The following is a 13,874-nucleotide window of genomic DNA, read 5'->3' as shown; positions in this document are numbered from 1 at the left end:
CAGCAGCAGGTGCACCAACACCCTGCTCCCATCATTCAGCAGTAGGTGCACTAACAGCAGCAGGTGCACCAACACCCTGCTCCCATCATTCAGCAGTAGGTGCACTAACAGCAGCAGGTGCACCAACACCCTGCTCCCATCATTCAGCAGTAGGTGCACTAACACGCTGCTCCCATCATTCAGCAGTAGGTGCACTAACAGCAGTAGGTGCACCAACACCCTGCTCCCATCATTCAGCAGTAGGTGCACTAACAGCAGCAGGTGCACCAACACCCTGCTCCCATCATTCAGCAGTAGGTGCACCAACACCCTGCTCCCATCATTCAGCAGTAGGTGCACTAACAGCAGTAGGTGCACCAACTCCCTGTTCCCATCATTCAGTAGTAGGTGCACTAACACCCTGCTCCCATCATTCAGCAGTAGGTGCACTAACTCCCAGCTCCCATCATTCAGCAGTAGGTGCACTAACACCCTGCTCCCATCATTCAGCAGTAGGTGCACTAACACCCTGTTCCCATTATTCAGCAGTAGGTGCACTAACACCCTGCTCCGATCATTCAACAGTAGGTGCACTAACTCCCTGCTCCCATCATTCAGCAGTAGGTGCACTAACACCCTGCTCCCATCATTCAGCAGTAGGTGCATTAACACCCTGCTCCCATCATTCAGCAGTAGGTGCACCAACACCCTGCCCCCATCATTCAGCAGTAGGTGCACTAACACCCTGCTCCCATCATTCAGCAGTAGGTGCACTAACAGCAGCAGGTGCACCAACGCCCTGCTCCCATCATTCAGCAGTAGGTGCACCAACACCCTGCTCCCATCATTCAGCAGTAGGTGCACCAACGCCCTGCTCCCATCATTCAGCAGTAGGTGCACCAACACCCTGCTCCCATCATTCAGCAGTAGGTGCACCAACACCCTGCTCCCATCATTCAGCAGTAGGTGCACTAACACCCTGCTCCCATCATTCTGCAGTAGGTGCACTAACAGCAGTAGGTGCACTAACACCCTGCTCCCATCATTCAGCAGTAGGTGCACCAACACCCTGCTCCCATCATTCAGCAGTAGGTGCACTAACACCCTGCTCCCATCATTCAGCAGTAGGTGCACTAACAATCTGCTCCCATCATTCAGCAGTAGGCGCACTAACTCCCTGCTCCCATCATTCAGCAGTAGATGCACTAACACCCTGCTCCCATCATTCAGCAGTAAGTGCACTAACACAGGATTCCCGGCTTAGAGACTGTTCACATTTAGAGCGGGAAAGCATGTGCTCCCCGCCCAAGAACCGAAATACCGTATTTACTCTCATTGGGTTTCCCCCGAAAAAAAGGAGGCTGTTTTGGGGAATATTTGAGACGTGAAAGGAAAAATCTGGTACTTAAATTTTTCCTTTCACGGGTCAAGCGTAGTGGGAGGGGAAGACCACCCGGAGTTCCTTCTCCACTTCCAACACATTCCCCGTTTGTCATCACGCAGTTGGGCGTAAGCACGCTGGACGTATGGACAGGAACAACAGGGAAACCCCTATTCGCTATTTGTGTCCGGCTTCTGGCGTGCGCATCCACGTGGCGCACAGACGTCCCTCTATTTGCCTGTAAAAAGGCTTCAGTGTGAACATAACTCACCGAGGGAAGACACTCTAGGGTAGAAAGATGGCCACTGTGCTCCGCTGACAGTCTCTGATTGGTGGGATGACCTGCAGGTCAGCATTTCCTGCTAGCTACTGGGCAGCTGTGTGGACGCCCCGCCTTCCTCTGGGCCCCAGATGCTCGGGTCACCACAAGTGCCAGGAAATGGCCTGGAAGTTATTCCTTAAAAGCATATCTAGGATAGCTCAGAGGTTTGAGCGCATGCAGGAGAGGGCAAAGGGCAACCTGCAGTCATGTGTTTCACTCTAGACAGAGTGAACTCAGCCTTTCTTATTTCTGGAGCTGATAAAACGGCATCCAGTCTTTTTACTGCAAAGCCCACACGCACATACATGTTATAAGAGAAGGGATTGACAATGATATACAAATTTACATCCTGGGGGGGGGGTGGGCATCTACGTGGGGTGCCAATTCAAGATGGCCATCACTTCCCACACCCGCTGAATTTTGTTGTGTTAAATCTGATCACTGTAACTCTCTAATGACTACAGTTTTTACCTCTGAATTTTAAGAGTAATGTATACTATGTTCGCTTCCCAGCATTGGCAGCTGGCTGCTGCATGAGATGGTCCTGGTTGTGGAGTGTTCACTGCTGACGCAGAGCTTAGACTAGATCGCACGCACTGCGTTCCTTGCAAGTGGCCCAGGAGAGGGCGAGGACAGGAATAGCTGCTCCTCTGCAGCTCACACAATGCCACGGGGAGGAAATGGAAGATGAAATGGCAAGAGAGCTGGGAGTCTCAAGGGAGACACATTGGTATAGACGCTACTCTCAACATTACACACGCATGCTTAATGCATGCGTGTGTATGTGATCTAGTGCCGCTATAGAGTTAAGGTTACATGACACTTTACATGAGCAAATGTGGAAACACTTTTCTACTGTGGCGATATGTACCCGTTCTACGGGCCTCACCGGGGAGGGGTGCTGGGTGGGTGGTGGGGGGTGTGGGGCAGAGAGGAGGATATGTAACGGCCAAACCATATGATAAAACTTCACTTATCACGCATGCTTTAGCCTTGATGCACGGTACTATTCTCTCAAAAGAATCGGGGTGCCTCAGTTCTGCTCACTCAAAAATATAGGGCTGCCACAGTGCAATAGGGGTGCCTCAGTTCTGCCCACTCAGTAGAATAGGGGTGCCTCACGTATGCTCACTCAAAAATATAGGGGTGCCTCAGTTCAATAGGGATGCCTCAGTTCTGCCCACTCAGTAGAATAGGGGTGCCTCACGTATGCTCACTCAAAAATATAGGGGTGCCTCAGTTCTGCTCACTCAGTAGAATAGGGGTGCCTCACTTATGCTCACTCAAAAGAAAATTGGTGACAGTTCTGATCACTCAAATAAATAGGGGTGCCTCCGTTTTGCTGCTCACTCGAAAGAACAGGGGTGCCTGGGTTCTGCTCACTCAAAAGAATAGGGATGCCACAGTAGAATAGGCGTGCCTCAGTCTGCTCACTCAAAAGAATAGTGGTGACAGAGTTCTGCTCACTCAAATAAATGTCGGTGCCTCAGTTTTGCTGCTCACTTAAAAGAACTGGGGTGCCTGGGTTCTGCTCACTCAAAATAATAGGGGTGCCTGGGTTCTGCTCACTCAGTAGTATAGGGGTGCCTCAGTACAGGTCACTCGGTAGAACAGTGGTGACTCAGTTCTGCTTACTCAAAAGAATAGGGGTGCCTGGGTTCTGCCCACTCCGTAGAATAGGGGTGACTCAGTTCTGTTCACTCGGTAGACAGTGGTGACTCAGTTGTGCTTACTCAAATAAATGTTGGTGCCTCAGTTTTGCTGCTCACTCGAAAGAACAGGGGTGCCTGGGTTCTGCTCACTCAGTAGAATAAGGGTGCATGGGTTCTGCCCACTCAGTAGAATAGGGGTGCCTCAGTTCTGCTAAGAAAATATGCTGTAAAATCGTGAATAGATCTGATGGCACAGAGGGAAAATGCGTCTTCCTGCTTCTGAAATACCTACAGACATACATTGGCGATGCGGAGACAGGCCCCATCACCACCTCAGACCATGTTCCAGTGCACACAGCTTTAGATATCACAGGCGACCAAAGAGGCAGGACCTCCCAGTGGAGATTCAACATTAATGCCATTAACTTAACCCTTGCAGAGCCCTCAAGACAGAGTTCAGCTAGTTCAGCTGTTTCCTGTTTTCAATGCAGTGGGCAATGTAGGCTTAACATAGAGCCACTACGGCGGCTACATCATACCAACATTGAAGTTCATCAGACTAACTTACAGGTCTCGCAGAGACACCAGCCTATGAGGGCAGTGCCCATGGTTACACCCTGGAAGGTGACCGCCTTGGCCTCAGCCATGGTGGCCACTCAGATGCTCCGGCCGGTCACCTCTACGTGCATGCCTCGTTCCTCTTACCGTTCTCAGACTGCCACCAGGCCTTTCTGCGGTGGGGGGCAAAGCTGGTGATGACATTCTCAATGCGGTGGCTGATGGGGTTGTAGAGCGGGTCGTACGCTCTCCTCGAGTCACAAACAAAGCACTTCTTGTCATCCTGGCAGAGAAAAGAGAGGTGAAAAGGGGAAAGGTCAATCATCTGAAACCTAGACCTGCTCAACCCATGCCTTGAATCAGGTGTCTGCAGCCTGCAGCTCAGAAGGTGTTTGGACTCTGAATCCCATGATCCCTAACCATTGACTATGCTGGATAGAGCTGATGGAAGTTGTAGTCCCAAACCTCCAAAGAGGCAAAGGTTGCAGACTCCTGCCTTAACCCTTTACCCCCGGAAGGGCTAAGGGTGTATATTTCCGTGCTGAGTAACAGAGGAAGCCCCGCTCACCCTGGCACTTAAAAGGTTAAACAGGATCCTCAGTGCAGACAGGGAGAGTTAAGGGGATCCTGAGCACAATATTCCTCCAAAAACGGGTGCACATACGCCAACCACATATGCCAACAATACTAGTGGCTTTATGCCATTGGGGTCATCATGTCCCACTCCTTGTTTTTCATTTCTCCATCAATTGAAATGTGGGAGCTGTAGTTTTGGGCCACATCAATTGAATAAAAAAACAGACTCAAGTATAGATAAAGTAAAAGCAAAGCCCAGGACTGGAATAAGTATCTCATGTGTTGAGTCTCTTGGTAATTCTCCCATTCAAATTCCTTCAGAAGCAGACCCCTTAGGATTTCGTCCTGTGTCTCTGTGCCATACGCCTCAGCTTTACTCTTCATTGGAGCTAAACAGACTTACGCCGGCAACCATTAGCTCTCCAGATGTTTTGGACTACAAAACGCATCAGTCTGAGCCAGCAAAGTCAATAGCTGGGGTTCATGGATGCCGTAGTTCAAAACATATGGGGATATGCAGATTGCAGAATCTGACAATATAACTATGCCACAAGGCAAAGCATTCTGCACAAACAAGGTGTGCATTTCTAAAATGGCTGCAGGATGAAGCATAAGCAAGGTTAGTGTACATTTTCAAGTGATCCAATTGATTGGTTAATCTCTGGACTTACACTTCTTTAATTAATACACTTATGAGTGTATATATGTACATATGTGTGGGATTTATGAAGCAAATGAGAGCTGCTGTACATATGGGGTGCACCCAGATGAATACTAGTAGGGCGTGGGGGCAGCAGGAGAGCTGGGATGGGCAGGGAGAGTGGGGGAGCCTTCGGTGGAGAGACATAGGGTTGCGATCAACGTTTGGAAAGATGTTATTTGGAGAGTAGTATCCCCCGATCCTTCCTGATGTCTAGGATGGAGAAGGGCAGGCATATCTATTGTTGTTGTTGTTGTCTGTTCCGAGACAGGGTGCATAGCAGGAAAGGGCTGTGTCCTGGTTTGATCTCCTCCTTGCAGTGCTTTGTTTCAAGCCTGGCGATGTTGTGGCTTATGGTGGTCTACTGGGCTCCGGGGTTGGGGATTGTCTCTGCGAGATAGAGTGGTGTTTTGGTTGTGACTGCTTTGTAGATGATGCAGTTCAGTCTTGATCCTGATGAATGTTTGAGGGAGTAGATGGTGCAGGTTCTTGAGGATGAGGATGATGCAGTGGAATTGTCTTAGTCTTGTGATGAGGTGTGATGCAGAGTACGAAACAGCTTTCAGTGGGGCCAACACGGCATCTGTGACTCCGGTAAATAGGGCGGTGCTACCATCCAGGGGGAGATGACCATGGCGTTGATAATGGTTCTGAAAATTGGGCCAAGGATCAAAGTCCTGACTTGGTGGAGTACACCAAGTCAGGACTTTGAACCCTGCCCCAATTTTCAGGACTGTTTCCCAAGCCATGGTCACCTCCCACTTGGATGGAAAGCATGTATTGTGCTGCTTGGTTCTTCTTTCCAATGTGGATTTGATTGAAAGGTGACCGTCAATGGTAAAGCTGAGAGATTTAGAAATGGATGAAAGTTGAAGCATGAATTTGTTGATCTTCATGCCAGTCAGCTATTTATGAACATGTGCGTGTCCTAGGAGAATTAATTTGGTCTTTGCCGAATTTAGCTTCAGGTAGGTGCTTGGCATCCATGATTGGGTGAGAGACAGACAACACTCGAGTCAATAGACATCGTTAATGCAAGGTATTTGTATTTGTATTTATTAGGTAAAGCTGTGTGCCATCTATGTATTGATGTATCTTGATGTCAGTGTTGGGGAGGAGTTACCTCACAGGTTCCATGTAGAGGTTGAAGATGACCAGGGACAGAATGTCATCTGCATGTTGATGTATCTTGATGTCGGTGTTGGGAAGGAGTTACCTCAGAGGATCCATGTAGCGGTTGACGGTGACCAGGGACAGAATGTCATCTGCGTATTGATGTATCTTGAAGTCAGCGTTGGGAAGGAGTTACCCCAGAGCATCCATGTAGCGGTTGAAGGTGACCAGGGACAGAATGTCATCTGCGTATTGATGTATCTTGAATTCGGTGTTCGGAAGGAGTTACCCCAGAGGATCCATGTAGACATTGAAGATGACCAGGGACAGAATGTCATCTGCATATTGATGTATCTTGATGTCGGTGTTGGGAAGGAGTTACCTCAGAGGATCCATGTAGTGGTTGAAGGTGACCAGGGACCGGATGAAGCTTTGTGGGACTCTGCATGTTTCTGGGTGGTGCTGGGATCTGGTGGGGCCCATCTAGATGAGTTGGTCTCTGTTGGATCTGCAGGAGGCAAATCACTGCACAGAAGGACTATTCCTTTGAAGCCCATACGTGTGGTGAAGATGTTGAGGAGGGGCTCGAGGTCAATGCTATTGAAGTCGGCATACCGGTCCAGTAGAATGAGTGAGCAGGCTTCCCCTTTGTCCAGGATGTGTAGAGCATCATCGATAACTTGGACGGTGGCGGTCTGTTTGCTGAATTGTGGCTGGAAACTGGATTTATATTCCTATGGGACACTACTGAGCGATCGTTCCTGCAAATGGTTGGCAATGGTTTTCTCAATCCCTTTGCTGAGGAAGGATAGAGGCATGATAGTTGGCAGGTCATTCAGGTTAAGTGCATGTTTTCTTCAGCCCGAGAGGATCTTTCCCGTGTTCAATGCATCTAGGAGCATGCCTTATTTGAGTGGTGCATTAATGATGTTTGGAAGAGGCGTGGCTAATTCACCTGTGATGACCTGCAGAATGGAGATGGGGAGGTTGTCATCTTTTGAAAGTGGCATGCTTGGGGAACAAGAGAGTATTTGTCAGGTAAATGTCCTAAATTTAATCCATCTTTTTGTGTTCTGGGCTAGGAACCGGTGGGGGGCCTGTGTGTGTTTGAAGCCATGAATGCGTTGGCATATCCTGTCTGTAAAGAAGTTGCAAATGGCTTGGCATTGGTCAGTGGATAGTGGTATTGCAGGGTAAGACAGGGGGTTGATGCAGTGTTTCATGGCTTGGAAGATGGCTCTGTTCTTCCGTGATGGTTGTTGTGTATTGGGTTGCTTTGGTTGTTGTAATGAGTGTCCTCAGTGGTGAATGGAGGGTTCTCAGGGTGATGAGGTCTTCATGTTGGTGGGATTTTCTCCAGAACCTTTCTGTATGCGACTAGCGTGCTTGCTTGGGTGCTGGTGGTCTCAGTGTGGGTTGAGTGCACTGAGCCGGGCAATAGCATTCCCTGAGGGATCGGATGTAGAGGCCAAAGTGATGGGATTTTCTTTCAGTGCATCGGGAAGAAGTTCTTGAAGGAGTGGCGGGACATCTAGGTTGGTTTGGATTGGCTCCGGTGGGAGAGAGTGATGGAGCAAGGCCGATTCGGCTACATTATTGTCCAATCCAAGAGTGGTGGGGGGCATTTCATGGCTGGGGAGGTGGTGATCTTTCACATGCACTGATCAGGGTCCCATCAAAGTAGAATATATATGACTGGTAATGCTTCTTCACAACCAGGGGCAGAGCCAGTCTCAACAATTTGTCTGCCTTTGGCCCCAGATTTTGGAACAGTCTTCCACGCGATATTAGAGGCCTTGAGTCTCTTTATCAGTTGCGTAGAGCCCTGAAGTCCCACCTCTTCAATTAAGGAGAAGAAGGTGGCTGGGGGATCCTACGGTTCCCTCGTGTTTACCGGGGATCTGGATCTCTTTCCTGGCCTCGCTTTGTGAATCAGCTTCACCTTTCTATGTTTGGGTCCGTTCGGTTGCGCGATACAAATGCTCAAAATCAAATCACAGTTTTGGGGCAGAGGAGAGGGCTGGAGGACAGTTTTAAAAATGAATGTGTTGCCTGGAGGAAACACATAAATAGCTGCAGCATGCGCATTAACTAATTGCGCTGTTGACCCACTTTCTCCCCCAATACCAGGATGCTGAAACACTACCCATTTCTTCGTTTGGCCTATTAGATCCATGTTTCACTCCTATTCAGAGGAGACGTAGTTTCGCAAAGAGGTGCTCATCATCGGCGCAGAGGGTCAGCGGGGGAGGGGATTGAGCCCCTAAAAGCTGAGCCCAGCGGTGAAGTCTTTGGCATCATCGTGGCATGGGCAAGGCAGGCTCCTGCCCTCTGCTAATGAGCGTTGGAAGCTGCTGCCTGTTAATGGTGTTCCAACATAACTTCTCCAAGCTCGGAGGAGACAGATTTGACGTGGACTTGCTGTAGCACCCCGTTCCCAACAGCACCCTCAGACGAGGGTGAGAATAATGGCAAAGTGATGCCTTCTGCCTTCAATTTCCTCAATTAGGGAGGGCGTATGCCCTGATCAATTTCTCTCGATGCTTGTATTGTGCAAGCAGGGAACAAAATAATGCGGGAGAGACATGTGCAACACAGCATGTGCAAACACATATAAACATACATAACTGCAGGGAGCCGTGCGTCATTCCGTGTAGAGCACGAGATAGCGAGCGAGCGAGAGAGAGGGAGTCAGAGAGAGGGAGGGAGAGAAAGTCAGAGAGAGCGAGGGGAGAGAGGGAGAGACATGTGCAACACGGCATGTGAAAACACATATAAAACATACATAACTGCAGGGACCAGTGCATCATTCCGAATAGAGCACGAGAGAGAAGAGAGAGAGAGAGAGAGAGAGAAAGAAAGAAAGGGAAAGGGAGGGGGAGGGAGAGAGAGGGGGAGGGAGAGAGAAAGCGAGAGAGGGAGAGGGGGATGGGGAGGGAGAGCGAGAAAGAGAGGGGGAGGGGTAGAGAGAGAGAGGGGATGGAGAGAAGGCGAGAGATGGGGAGTGAGAGAGGGTCCGAGAGAGAGTGGGGGAGAGAAGGGGAGGCAGAGGGAGCGAGAGAGAGGGAGGGAGAGGGAGAGAAAGGGGGAGGGAGAGAGGGTCAGAGAGAGAGGGTGAGAGAGGAAGAGAAGAAGAGAGGGGAAGGGAGAGAAAGGGTGTGAGAGAGGGAGAGAGAGAAGAGAGGGAGAGAGTGGGAGGGGAGGGAGAGAGAGTAAGAGGGAGAGCGGGAGGGATGAGCGGGAGAGAGAGGAGGGAGAGAGTGAGAGAGAGGGAGAGAGGGAGGGGGGGAGTCAGAGAGAGGGAGGGAGAGAAAGTCAGAGAGAGAGAGAGGGGGGAGAGAGGGAGAGACATGTGCAACACAGCATGTGCAAACACATATAAAACATACGTAACTTCAGGGACCAGTGCATCATTCCGAATAGAGCACGAGAGAGGAGAGAGAGAGAGAGAGAGAGAGCGAGAAAGAAAGGGAAAGGGAGGGAGAGGGAGGGGGAGGGAGAGAGAGAGCGAGAGAGGGTGAGGGGGATGGGGAGGGAGAGCGAGAAAGAGAGGGGGAGGGGTGGAGAGAGAGGGGATGGAGAGAAGGAGAGAGATGGGGAGTGAGAGAGGATCAGAGAGCGAGAGAGAGTGGGGGGAGAGGGGGGGGGCAGAGGGAGCGAGAGTGAGGGAGGGAGAGGGAGAGAAAGGGGGAGGGAGAGAGGGTCAGAGAGAGAGGGTGAGAGAGGAAGAGAAGAATAGAGGGGAAGGGGAGAGAGGGTGTAAGAGAGGGAGAGAGAGAAGAGAGGGAGAGAGTGGGAGGGGAGAGGGAGAGAGTGGGAGGGGAGAGGGAGGGAGAGAGGGAGAGAAAGGGGGAGGGAGAGAGTCAGCGAAAGAGAGGAAGGGAGGGAGAGGGTGCAGGGGGAGGGGGAGAAAGAGAGGGGGAAGGGGGGAGAGGGAGGGAGAGAGGGAGAGAAGGGGAGGGAGAGAGTAAGAATGAGAGAGGGAGGGATGAGCGGGAGAGAGGAGGGAGAGAGTGAAAGAGAGGGAGAGGGGGAGGGGAGATAGAGAGTGGGAGGGAGGGGGAAAGGGAGGGGATGGAGAGAGAGAGGGAGAGAGGGGGCAGAGAGGGAGGGCGAGAGGGAGAGAGGGGGGCGGGGGAGAGAGAGTCGGGGAGAGAGGGAAGGAGAGAGGGAGAGAGAGGGGGAGGGGAGGGAGAGAGAGAGGGGGAGAAGAGGGAGAGAGGGAGGGTGAGAGGGAAAAAGAGGGGGAGAGGGAGGCAGAGGGGGAGGGGAAGAGAAGAGAGAGAGAGGGGGTAGGGGAAGAGAGAGAGAGGGGAGAGGGAGAGAGAGGTGGAGGGAAAGAGAGAGTCAGAGAGAGAGAGGGGGAGGGAGAAAGGGAGGGAGAGGGAAAGAGAGGGAGATAGAGAGGGAGAGAGAGGGATGGGGGAGAGAGAGTTAGAGGGGGGAGGGAGAGAGGGAGAGAGAGGAGGGGAGAGAGGGAGAGAGAGAGAGAGGGATGGAGAGAGAGAAAAGGGGGAGAGAAGAAGAGAGAGAGAGAGAGAGAGAGAGAGAGAGCTATAACAGGCCAATAGTCAAAACACACAATGCTCCAACCAACACAGTAACACTCTTAAATAGAATGATAAAGTATTAGTCATCTATGCCAAAGCCGTTTTTATTTCTTCTAATGCCATCTATAATCTATCATATCATTTCTTAACCTACGTTCTATGAAATTTCCAGACAACCCAAAGTGCTTTGAGGTCCTAGCAATGGCAGTTCGGCACTACACATTTCACAGAACATGGAAAGAAACCTGGGTTCTTCATACAGGCATTCAGGGTTCTTCTGAAGAGAAGGGCTGTCATCTGATGCAGAGTGACAGGGACCGCATTCCAAAAAGAAATGGTTTCATATGAAAAAGATACTTTGATGGTGGAGGGGAAACGAAACGTGAACTTCAAGATAAAATTGGTTCTGGCTTTTGACACCACGTGGGCTCCAAGAGACCAGGGGTCCAATACATAAATTACCGCTCCGCCCAGATTACCGCTCCGCCCTGTCATAAACGTCAAGACTATTGCCATTGCGCATCATTGCAAGCGGTATGGCATAACGACCAGAGGTATTTACCGTCTGTGCTGAATGTGCCGCCAGCGGTTAGTGGGTGAAGTGGATTTTATAGTCGGACAGTAGTTTTGCCATTTAATGTTTGAGGTATTTCTTTTTTTTCCTTGATTGATTATTGGTTTATTACAAACCTTTTATCAAACACAACTAAAAGCCAAAAGAAACTCCCAAAACACAAAGAAGTCCCATATAGTCATAGACGTCAAAAAGGCCCCTTTTTGTCAAGTTCCATTCCTATCCTTATCAAAGACCTCCTTCAAGAACTTCACCAAAGCAAATGTTGAAGGATTGCACTCCCCTCCTAGGAGAAAAGCCCAAAATACTTCTGAGTTTTGAAGGTGACTTTCCCCAGGAATCCTGCCCAGGTATGTTGTTTGCATGTCAGCTAACCCCTAGAAAAATAGGGTTAAATGCTTCAGTGTTTCTACCTCCCATCCTCGAGGCAGCACCTACAAGTCATCGAAGACACCTGTTCATAGATTTTCAAAATCTGTTTGGACGGCAGCAAGTTCATCCTGAAACGCACGAACTGATTCCTACACCATCTGTTGGGAAATGTAAACAGATACTTCGGGAGTAAGCCCCAGCCTTGTGTTCCTCTCTCATTGCTGCTTGGACTTTATATCGGTTCTTTTCTGCAATCATGTTAGTCCAATCGTTCCTGTCATAGTTTCCACTTCACCCTCGCCCAATCATTAATTAGGTCTTCCCGGCTCCTATTAAGATGATTAAGGAGTCGGTCACAGCTGTTTCACCACTCTGTTAATAGGGTCTCTCTAGAGGTCTTTAACACTGACTCTAAAATTTGTAGCAGTTTAGCTCGACAGGGCAACAGGCATTTACGGTACAGCGCTAGAGTTTCTATCTTGATCACGCACACAAAGAGGTCAAACCCAACTCAAACCTAATGATTGTGGTTGGGATAAGGTTGGGGAGCTTTAGTAGTTTTCTCCAAAACACTCCCTCTAGTGAAGGCCACATTTCCGAGCGAGTCAGAGGAACACTTTCACCCCTGTATGTTGGTATGGGGGTAACCTTCTCACGAAAGAAGGACAGCAATGGCAGGACTGAGACATTTCTGTATTTCCGCTGAAGCAGTCTTCCCATGGCAATCAGAGTTTTTAATTCAGTCTTTAGGGTCAACTGACAAGGTAGATCGGTCTTACCGTTGTTGATCAAGCCCCCCAAATGGAGCACCTGTCGGGTCTGTCTCAACGGTTGTTTGTTGACATACCATTTAAACTCAAATCTTGACCTGGGACCCCGAGGGCGCAATACCAAAGTAGGGGTCTTAGCTGGATTCATCGCCAGTCCATTTAGGGTCATGTATTCGAGGAGGGCATCCAGGCTCTGCTGGAATCCAATAGGTGTGAGGTCAACCAGTGAGGACTCTTGTAATTGGTTGGTCACCAAGCTTCAGGGGAAAGACTCTTGTCTTATCCCACGTTTTTCTCAGATCTGAGATGAGTAACCCAAATAGTATTGGGGACAAGGGCTCGATATTGCTCTTGTCAGGAGGCCCTGGGCATTAAGACGGATCTGAACATTCATAGACGCATTCAGGGATTTAGTAGCCTCCAATAAGTCAGACGGACAATTCCACATCTTAATTTTTGCCCATAGTCATTGCCAATCAACGCTATCAAACGCCTTTTTAAACTCTATAAATGCCACATAGATTTTAGTCTTCTCATTGAAGGCTTTTCCTTTGAGGATGTTGATCAAAAACATGTTGAGGTCTGTTCCGACACCCTTGATGAATCCCGCCTGCCTCAGGTCTTCTCCGTCAGCAATCTCAATCCATTTTTGCAGTTGGTTTAAGAGAAAACCCGCAAATAGTTTGCCAAGTGAGTCTAGCAAATTTATCGGCCGATAGTTTGATGGGTCCGATCGGTTACCTTGCTTATAAATGGGGATGATTATCACTGATTTCCATGACCCTGGGATCACCCAATCTCATGACCTGTTTGAAAAGCTCAAATCCCAAAGGAATCCAAAGTTCCAGCAGTTCCTTAATCAAGGAGTTTGTAATACCGTCTCGGCCCGGAGTTCTAGAATGGTTGGCCTTCTTGATAAATAGTTCGACGTCTAAGAGGTCTAGTGGAAATGACCACCCTCTGCTTATATTTGGAGGTGCAATCTGGGCTAGACCTTCCTTTTGATCAAATAATTGTTGTTAGAAGGTCATCCAAGCTTCATCTGTGACGACGTTCAGCGGGTGGGAATATTGCCCCCCCCCCGCTCACTCTGTTCAGCATTTGCCAGATGGATCTAGCATCTTTTTTAGCCAGGGCCGCAAGCATCCAGTCTGCTTCCTTTTGTATCATCTTGCTTTGTACATCACCAGCCAATTCTTATATTTCTGTTTCCATTTTTTCATCAGTGTTGGCCGGTTGCCCACTTGCCCTCGATATAGGAGCTTCTTGTCATTTCTCATGAGTTTTTTCTCTCACTTTATTCTTTCATCGAACATATGCTTGTGGG

The 13,874-nt window shown here is 49.4% G+C and overlaps 1 protein-coding gene across 2 annotated transcripts in view; it reads right to left on the bottom strand.

Moving 5' to 3' along the window:
• The window catches only part of LOC138566226 (laminin subunit beta-2-like), a 594,957-nt gene that overhangs the window by 366,748 nt on the left and 214,335 nt on the right, over window positions 1-13,874 (bottom strand). For both annotated transcript variants that reach the window (XM_069643287.1, XM_069643286.1), the window contains one exon: window positions 4,040-4,175. In XM_069643287.1, the coding sequence (XP_069499388.1) occupies window positions 4,040-4,175 (136 nt within the window). The remainder of the gene's footprint in view (window positions 1-4,039; window positions 4,176-13,874) is intronic.

The sequence above is a fragment of the Ambystoma mexicanum genome, chromosome 2p (genome assembly GCF_040938575.1).
Source record: "Ambystoma mexicanum isolate Mex_15411 chromosome 2p, UKY_AmexF1_1, whole genome shotgun sequence".
NCBI classification, from domain to species: domain Eukaryota; kingdom Metazoa; phylum Chordata; class Amphibia; order Caudata; family Ambystomatidae; genus Ambystoma; species Ambystoma mexicanum.
This window is presented reverse-complemented; position numbering and strand designations above follow the sequence as displayed.